The 10357-nt window shown below is 41.8% G+C and overlaps 1 protein-coding gene across 1 annotated transcript in view; it reads left to right on the forward strand.

The window, feature by feature from the left end:
* HS6ST1 (heparan sulfate 6-O-sulfotransferase 1) overlaps window positions 1–9961 on the forward strand; it is a 186515-nt gene extending 176554 nt beyond the window's left edge. The window contains exon 2 of the mRNA XM_081864077.1: window positions 8784–9961. Within this exon, the coding sequence (XP_081720203.1) occupies window positions 8784–9492 (709 nt within the window). The 3' untranslated portion in view covers window positions 9493–9961. The remainder of the gene's footprint in view (window positions 1–8783) is intronic.
* Window positions 9962–10357: the final 396 nt, after the last annotated feature.

Consider the following 10357-nt stretch of genomic DNA (forward strand, 5'->3'; position numbering starts at 1 on the left):
CTACACAAATGTGTTTTCTTTTTATCTGATATTACAGCACTAGGATTTTCCACAACCAAATACTAGTAATTAAATAATAAGTGCTTTACCGTATCTGTCTGACTCATCCTCACAGCAGCCCTTGATGAAACATTAATCACTAATATTTCCAATTTAACAGATGGGAAAGTGAGTGTAAAAGAAAGTGTGATACCCAAGACCACCCAGGGAGGTCAAAACAGAGCAGGGAGATGGCCTGAGATTTGGCATTCTGCCTGCATTCCATGCAAGCCATACTACTTCCATCAATCTGCTTTAAGGTCTTTATGCTTTTGGTACTCACAACTGTATCTTTATGTTGCCCTTTTTTCAATGAGTTCAGGGCACCACGCAGAGGACACGTTCCCCTCTCCATGTTCCCCTATCAGACAAGGTGTTGGGATCAGCTGATAGATAATGAGCTGCCAAGGTCACACAATAACGTCCATGACTGAGTGGAATCCCAGGCTTCACCAGGCCAGGACTGATGCTCTAGTCTAGCCCATGAATAGCCAACATTGTGCCTTTCAGTTGTTGACCATTGGCCATGCTAGCTGAGAGTTGTGCTCAAACAACACATGAAGAACACCATGTTGGCTACCCATGCTCCAACCACTGCACCACACAGGCTCTCATTTATGTCCCAGAAGTGGCCTTTTTCTCATTTATATTTAGTTTTGCCTTGCTTGTCTTTTATTCAATCTGGCACTTGCTTCGCTTGGATCCAACTAATCAGAGAAGCAGAACAATTGGATCACAGTCGAATTAAATTTAATTATAAAATTCCAGAGGGGTAGCCATGTTAGTCTGTTGCAACAAAAACGGTACATTATTTTGGGCCTCAACACTACGAAATTATTGTGGCATAAGCTTCCGCAGGTTTGTGGTCCTGGTGTGTGCACTAATTAAAGTAAATGACTAGTATTTATACAAACCACAGTCTCCTACTTCAGATAATACAGGGAACTGTGGTTATTGTAAAACCTGAAGTAGATGTTTCCAGACTCCTCCTCTGACAAGCAAAACTTGAGTCTCCCCACAATTCATTCCTGTTGCCCATGTTTTCCTGTTACATCTCCACTGGTGGCAAGAGAGATAAAATCATAGCTTTGCTTAGACCACCTGGTATTTTGAATGCTGCAAACTCTTTAACCCCAGTAGTTCCTTCATTTGGCACAGATATTTAGCAAAATGATAACAAACATAGATTTAATTATTGGAGTTTTCAATTAACGGCAGACAGGCTTGAAGGGCACCAAATAGCTGTTCTTTGAAAATGGTGTTTGTGTGGCTTATTTAAAGTATAGCAACCAACTGTTGTTGTCCAATGTTGCCTGATTTATTTATTATTGATTATTTGGATGACACTGCTGAAGTATTAATTATACTCCCTCCATATTGTATTTCTGCTCACTTTCCTTTTATGGTCCTGGTCTTTTGACCTGTTCTCCATGCAAACAGCTACTGGATCAGTGTTATCTGCTGGATCAGTATATAGCATGTGACAGGGCCACCGAAAGCATTCAGTGAGTTATGACCTGCGAGCAGAGCAGTGTGTTCATGAAGCTGCTCAGCATTTCACATCATAAACAATTCATCTTTTTAACTTCCCAAGGGTACCATCCATCAAGGGTTTTTTGTTTGTTTTAAAAAGGTCTTTTATAATAAATGCAGCTAGCAAAGCACACATTCACTTGATATGCACAAAGCCATGACTGCTGGAAACATGAAAAACATAACGGTTTGTTTTGCTACTCCTCCCCGCCCCCAGCCGCCTTTAATAGCCTAAGAAAAGAGGACTGGATTTTTCTGGCTTTTGTTAATTTGTACTGCAACCATTATTTTGCATACGCATGTACATATATAGGGAAGTGTGTGTGTGTGTGTGTGTGTGTGTGTGTGTGTGTGTGTGTTTTCTTTTCGCTGGTGACATTCGGAAGTCTGAGAGCTTTATTTTGTTCATGCAGGGGAACAGGAAGAGCTATAATAAGTGCCATATGAGAGGAAACAGGTTGAGGAAAATTAAGCCTATTTTCTACCAATCATTATACACATATTAAATTACATTCTAACAGATAGGGCATGTTATGTAAGGATGGAAGATGAGAAATGGAAATCGAATCGTGTGGCGTCAAATGGTAAAAGACTTCTAGGGAAGTGGCTTTTTCAGATTTTTCCTTTACAGGGAAGTCCATTACATAGTTATCAAATAAATTCCTTTAACACAGAAGCAAGAGCACAATGAATTAAGAGCTCTGACTTGTGAAACAGGCACTTTCAGTCAACAATTTTATGCGGCCAAAAGAAATTCCATCCTCCTCTTTCTCAATGCGTTCCCAGTACATTCCTTGCCGGTCTTTCTGACCCAAGAACTGTGTCTTCTTCACCTTCAGCTAGGACAGAAAGTATCTAAAATGTCTTTTTGGCATGTTCCTTAGGTGTAGTGGGGGGTGTTTGTTTGGCTGTAGGTTGCTTTGGGCTGCCTTAGGCAAGATAAAGCGAATTATTATTATTATTAGATAAGTGTGTCAGGTCAGAGTACCCTTTTGACCTATATAGTGGTACCTCTGGTTACGAACTTAATTTTTTCCGTTCTTAACCTGAAACCATTCTTAACCTGAGGTACCACTTTAGCTAAAGGGGCCTTGCACTGCCGCCGCACAATTTCTGTTCTCATCCTGAGGTAAAGTTCTTAACCTGAGGTACTACTTCTGAGTTAGCAGAGTCTGTAACCCGAAATGTTTGTAACCTGAGGTGTTTGTAACCCGAGGTACCACTGTAACTACATTGCACTCATGGCTTGAACCAGTAAAAGTGCTCCTTAGGTTCATTCCATATGGTAATTTATCATGTCAGTGCCCATCTACTTGGGAGTAAGTTACTGCTTGTTTCTTCCTAACTAGTGTGCATCCCCATATCATTTTTGCAAGCATAAGGTGAGTCCTTTGCTGTTTGTTCAGCCAGACACGAAATATGGGTTAATTGGCCCAAGTTAGACTGGTAAAGATGAATGATCTCCCAATGCTTGGCATGGCCTGGTCATATGGTCCTAATCTTGCTGTACATTTTAACCATGGTTTTTTACAGGCTATGAGTCCTTTATACCATAATAGGCACACAGGATACAGGTCTGTGTGAGGGAAATAAGCACTTTATTTTCTTGCTGTACATTTTAACTACCGTAATTAAAAATGGCAACCTCCAAACCAGCCGTGTGAGTTATATTTCCTGCATATGGCTGACTAACCAAACTAATACCAAACGAAAGCCTGTGCACATAAGTAAGTAAGTGTGCCTTCGTCTTGGTTAGGACCCTATGACCAGGAGAAGGGCAGGTGGGCCTGTTGTACCAAGACGAAGGCACACTTACTCCAAAAATGTTAAAGCAGGTGGCACAGTGGGCTGCAAGGTAGCTTATGGGAAAGAACCACGGAATGGGAAATGTGGGTTTGAACCCCCCACACTTGTAAGCCCCCCACCCTGTAAGGGTAGGTATTGTGTTGTAGGAGTCCTGACAGTAACAAATATGCAGTTGGCAGTGCCAATTTATTCATTTCAGTATCAACTGAAAAGTCACTTACGTGCACAGGCTTTCATTTGGTATTAGCTTGGTTAGTCAGCCATATGCAGGAAATATAACTCACATGGCTGGTTTGGAGGTTGCCATTTTATTCATGTGGTTATTACTCCAAATTACTGTTAAGATTTTAATGTATGCTTATGTTTTATGGATGTTTATATGGTTGCCACCCACCCTGAGAACATAGTGATGAAAATATTCTAAGTAAACAAGTAAAAATTTCAGAGCCATTAGAATGGCCGACTGCCTAAGTGGCAACTCTGGAAGCAAGAGAGAATCCTCTCTTTCTTTTCTGTAACAGATTGGTGACCTCCTGTGTGAATGGCTCATTAAATGGCACTGTGTTTGATGCAGGGATAACCTTGGAGAAGGGATCGATAGGAGCACAATAATTTGCTTAATTGCTTCCATGAAGCTAAAAAATGAATTAGGCAAAGCAGCAAGAGTTCTTCTTTTGGTGAGAGAAAGGCTGACACAAAGAAAGCTTACTCTCTAGGTACTCAAAACCCAGGTATATTTTTTGCAAAAGTCTAGACCAGATAAGCCCTGCTGCATTTTATCACGGGCTGTTAGCACCAAGGATAAACACTCTGGATTAAACCAATGCCCTATAGGTTGCAATATAGGCAAAGTTGAGCTTGGCACAGAGGACTGTCTTTTTCCTGAGAAATATATATATTGTACCACACTGTTAATATTTGTTTAAACAAAGCTTGAGTTTTATAGAGGTAGGAGTTTGACAATTCCCTAATGCGGCTTCCCTTTCTGTCCCAGTTTCTCTTGACAACCATGAGGGACTAAAGTGGAAACATTTAACAAGATGGAGGCTCATTAGGCTTATGGTTGCAGGCCACCAAAAGAGGATTGTAGAGAGCCATAGCTCAGTGGTAGATAACCTGCTTTGCAGGCAAAATGTGCCTGGTTCATTCTCCAGCATCTCCAGGTACGATTGGAAATGTCCACCATCTGAAACACTGGAGAGTCACTGCCATCCAGAATTGGCAAGACTGAGCTAGATGGACCAGCAGTTTGACTTGATAGAAGAGAGCTTTTGATGTTCCTGTGTTATTCCTACATGAATGTTGTTGTGTGAGAGGAAACATCTGTTGTCCTTTTTGTCCATTAAGAAAATAATGATCTAAAACACCCTTCATCCAAAAGGGATCCAGGGCAGTGTCCTATAATAACATCAAATACATTATAATCAAAGCACATGCAATAAAGTAATAAAAACTAAAAGAGAAAAACCAAACGTAGCCCTTTTAACATGGCTGAGCAAACAAGGATGTCTTAACCTTGCTGGAAGCCGCCCAGAGTGGCTGGGGTATACTTTATTATTATTATTATTATTATTATTATTATTATTATTATTATTATTAACCTGGTGCTGAAAACATCGTAAATAACCAGTCTTCATGTCCTCCTGTAGTGCATAAGATACGGGGAGCCGGTTCAGTGGTCACATCTGAAAGATCAGCACCATGAAGGGCAGAGACCAGCCCTGCCAATACACCCACAGCTGTGGAATAGGAAGGATTAGCATACAATATAGAAATAGTACAATCCTATACATTTCTAGTCGGTAGTAGATCACTTTGGGTGTGATTCACATAACAAACCCCGTCAGTGGAAGCCCTGTGCAAGGGTGAGGAAAACATGCTCAGGTAATGTCAATAAAAAGCTAGGACCAGAGTCTCTGTGCCCTGCAGTGGCTGCCTCGTTCTTTTAGAACACATGGTTGTGTTTCCCTTTCCGGGAAACCCAAATCCCATCCTGCACCATGTATTGATCACTGGCAGAAGTTCCATATCTGGTTCAGAGCAAGTCATGCAAACCAGTTTAGAAGCAATGAATTTCCAACATATTTGATAGGTGTATGGGATTTATATTTTACTAAGCATCCATCTGGGGTTTCTTGACACAGGATTTGGATTCTTGTGCGATTGTAATCATCATCCACTGCCAGGTGCTCACCTTTCACAGTGGAAAACCCTAGCTCTAAGCAGGACTGCAGTAATAATAAAATACTGCCTCTTGGAAGAACCAGGGTGAGGAGGGGACGACTTAAAATTATATTTGGAACTTCTAGTCTAAAGACAGATACATCCACCAGAGTTCACCCTTTTTAAAACTAAAAGGCTATAATGTTTAGAATCTGTCGCTCACTCTCGCTCTCTGGAACATCTGGCATCAGTCATCACTTTCCGGTGCCTTCCGTTGTCATATTTTATCCCTGCCTGTTAGGGGTTTCTTAGCACTGATAATTTAAATCAAAGCTGCATCCTGGTCAGAGAAGATGAATCATTATTATGGGCTGCTATTAAATGGAATGAGAAGAGAAAGAAACACATGGAAAGTTGACCCTTCCCCCTCCACCCACCCTCTATGGTTACTTATTAGACAGTGCGACATCTTTAGCTTGGTGAGAGCCTGAATAGCAGACATTCCTATTTGCTCTGCTTACAAAAGGAGAAGTTGAAAGACATGCACTCTGGACTTCCTCCAATGCCCATTAAATGAAATTAAATTTCTGTCAGTGTGACTTCAGCTGGGGGGCAGGGCAGGGGGAACGATGCATTCAAGACCCTCGTGAATTACCGTACTAGCCTGAATATAAGCCTCACTTTCCCTCCAAATTCCAACCATGAAAAGTTAAAGTGTGGCTTACATTCGCAACTTTACAGAATGCAACCAGGAGCGTGGGGCAAACAGTGCCAGGAGCAGTGAGGAATGGTTGGTCCGTCCCCCCCCCCCTATTTTTCTTCCCCCCCTCCAATTTTAAAGGTGCAGCTTATATTCGGGCACGGCTTATATTCGGGCCAATATGGTATTAAGAAGTAAGGACATACCATTGTTTGCAGTTTAATTTATTTGCCAGTGTCTTTGGTGCACTTTTAAATGAAATGGCTGCCTTGTGCAGCAGTGGGCATTGCCCATGAAAGAAAAGTCACATTGGAACTGTTGACAGGTGGAAAACTTACCTGCTGGTTTTAAGAAGGGCAATTTTTTATTTTATTTTTTATGTTGGGCATCAAGAGCTAAATACAACCATGTACATCACTAGATAATTGGTGACCTGCCTCCGCCGGAAAGTGCAAGGTCATTGGGAAGGAAGCTCTGTTTGAGGTGATGAATTGTGTGGTGCCTGATTCAGACACACAAGTCTTTTACTTGACGTTGCACTCATTGCCCGATGGACGTGCATGTGTCCTTCGTACAGTGGTACCTCAGGTTAAGTACTTAATTCGTTCCGGAGGTCTGTACTTAACCTGAAACTGTTCTTAACCTGAGCACCACTTTAGCTAATAGGGCCTCCTGCTGCCGCCATGCTGCCGGAGCACGATTTCTGTTGTCATCCTGAAGCAAAGTTCTTAACCTGAGGTAATATTTCTGGGTTAGCGGAGTCTGTAACCTGAAGCGTATGTAACCTGAAGCGTATGTAACTCGAGATACCACTGTATATTTCCAAACAGCACAATATTGTCTCAGTCTACTTCAGCATTCAGCCTGTTAATTTCTGTTTGCATTTTTCAAGCAATGCTTTCAGCCATGGTATATCACAGTCAAAATGATTTGGGGTTGGCCATGTTAGAAAGTGTGAGCAACCATTTTCAGCCTTCACAGGCAACATTGGTCACATGCCAGTGGTGGCAGGCTACACTCCAGCCATGCAAATCCACAGGTTTCTTTCTACACATCCATGTCCCACATCTCTCCATCCTCCCTCCAGGCAAAAACACTTAGGGCAAGTGCAGAGTAGGCCATGGCCAGGGGAGATTCCAGCAATGCTGTAGTTATGCCTGGGCACTGTGTGTGTGAAGTGTGAGTTATCTGAGTAGTAACTGTTGACCAGTGCTCCAAAATGAGTCTTCTTGACTGAATTTTAAGGTGCATGGTAGTCTGAAAGGCCAGTTGATCCCTAAAGCAAGCAAGCTATATGAGGGTGGTAAATCATTTGAATTCCATTTATTTATTCTGACATTGAAATATGTTGCTGGAAACAAATACAATGGAGCATTCCTGATTTTTTTTGGGGGGGGGAGACGGAGATGATTTCTGATTAGGGGAATGTAATCCTTTTGTACATAAGTGAGTTTATCAAAGAGATTCTTATGAGAAAAAGGAGACCAGTCGTAACTGCATTTAGAAATTGGTCTGTTTTGCACGTCATGGTAAGCCATCGTTCAAAATAAACTATGGTTTTCTTTGAAGCTGCAGTCTGCTGGTGCATGCTGCTCAGTTTCACATTCAGCATTAAGTGCAAACCATGATAATTGGAAACCAAAGCTTATTCTTGACTTTCTACACATAGATTGTCTGGAAGAAGCAAACCATGAGCATTGATTCATATATTATGCTAAACCAGCACTCTGGTTTGCTTTATCCTGACTGGAGACATGGATGAGTGAGTGAGGACTGAAGTGTGCATGATTGTGCAGTGTGCACCAGCATGTTGCTTACAGCAATAATTTATCGCCGAACATGATGTGCAAACTCTGGGAGGAAAAATATGAATCCCTGTTTGGGGAGTAAATAACCAAAGAATTGGCTGGGTTCTTGGATTCAAAACCTGGGGCTAAACTTACTCCTCCAGCAGGAGAGAGCCCCAGTAGTAGAGTCTAAATTCACAAAAATTACCGGTAAGCAGCAGTTAGCACCACCCATGTCTCATTCTACAGCTTGTTAGACCCTTTTGTCCCATTTAGTCTGCTTGCAAATTTCTACCCCTCTTGCAATGAACAGACCACACACTGTTAAGTATGTTTAAAATGATTTACTTATAAAACATTCCAAACATCAAATTCATGCATTTATCTAAGCAGCAACAGTGAGAACACAGGCAGAATGCTCTTGAGTAGGAAAAAAACAGGGAGATAACTTCAAACATGTGCTGTGAACGTGGAACTTGCTTAGACACATCTTTCTTTGTCATTTACATGGCACGGAGAACAAGGGAACAGGAAGTGGGGGCGTGACTTGGCTACGTCTAGGAATCCAACTCTATTGTCTTAGCCCCTTCATGCACCAACTTGCACTCATGCATAGTTATATTTGACTGCAATTTCCCACACAAAGCAGCTCATTGATTATTGTCCCATCTTCTATATATACTAGGCCTCAGAGTGCCAAACAATTATATTACAATGTGTATAAAATCCTTACATACAATTCTTCTTTCTTACAGGAAGTTTTATTACATCACTCTGCTGAGAGATCCTGTATCCCGTTACCTCAGCGAATGGAGGCACGTCCAACGAGGAGCCACCTGGAAAACATCCTTGCACATGTGTGATGGCCGGACGCCAACCCCCGAAGAGCTGCCATCATGCTATGAAGGCACAGACTGGTCAGGCTGTACTCTTCAGGAATTCATGGATTGCCCGTATAACTTAGCCAACAATCGCCAAGTGAGGATGTTGGCTGACCTGAGCTTGGTGGGTTGCTATAATATGTCCTTCATACCAGAAAACAAGCGAGCACAGATACTGCTGGAGAGCGCTAAGAAGAATCTCAGAGACATGGCCTTTTTTGGTTTGACAGAGTTCCAGAGGAAAACACAGTACTTGTTTGAGAGAACTTTCAATCTGAAATTCATCAGGCCGTTCATGCAGTACAACAGCACAAGGGCAGGTGGAGTAGAGGTAGACAACAACACCATAAGGAGGATCGAAGAACTTAATGACTTGGACATGCAGCTGTACGACTATGCAAAAGACCTCTTCCAACAGCGATACCAGTACAAGCGGCAGCTGGAGAGGATGGAGCAGAGGATAAAGAATCGGGAAGAGCGGCTTCTTCACCGGTCTAATGAGGCACTTCCCAAGGAAGAGACGGAAGAGCAAGGGCGCTTGCCTACTGAGGACTACATGAGCCATATTATAGAGAAGTGGTAGCCTTGACGGAATTTTATACTGAGAACAGGATTTTAGGGTTTCCATAATAAAAGAATATGGAATTAAAAACAGCAACTCTTATTTAAACAAAAAACAAAAAAATGGTCTGTAAAACAGAAGGTAGAATGCTTCTATAAACAAAGGGTCTTTTTACTGTTTCTTATAAGACCAATGGGGTTCTTAATAAAATAAAATAAAACAAAAAAATATTAAGGAATCAGTCCTAGAGAGCTCAGAGTTTAAAATGCACAAGCGTAGGTCCCCCAGCTCTGACGCCAAATACAGTGTAATGTTTCATATCCTCCTAGATGCAAATCTAGAGGTCACGGATAGTAGCTTTGTAACCACTGTTCTCCCTTGGCAAGAGTAATTTGATCCTCAGAAATGTCAAATGTTTTTCTCCCTTGCTCAAGCGAGGTTTTCAGTTGCGAAAGTCATAATAAATGGCAGCGAATTTGCCAGACAGTGACTTCCTTCCAGTTTCAGCTGCTTGGCTTCGAATGGAAAACTATGGTCAAAAAGAACAGAGCAGTATCAAAACAAGCAATCAGAAAGGGAAAGGGAAAGTTGAGAAAGAGAAACATTCAAGGAAGCAAAATACAGCCTGGACCGCATATCAAGCACAGAAGTTTGAATACATGGCACTGGTTGACCTGCATGCACACACTCCCAATCCTACATACTGCACTACCAAAACAACCGGTGGGTTTGTGCACAAATATTCTCAGCTTTTACCTCATGGGCAGTTATTCAAATGCTAACTACTAAATCCCACATAAAACCAAACATGGGTTCTTATCACATATTCATGAAAACGTCCTTTCCTAGAAATAACTGGGGGGGGGGGTACACCAATCCCTGACAT

This window comes from Podarcis erhardii, assembly GCF_964252035.2.
Source record: "Podarcis erhardii genome assembly, chromosome: 5".
In the NCBI taxonomy this organism is placed as follows: domain Eukaryota; kingdom Metazoa; phylum Chordata; class Lepidosauria; order Squamata; family Lacertidae; genus Podarcis; species Podarcis erhardii.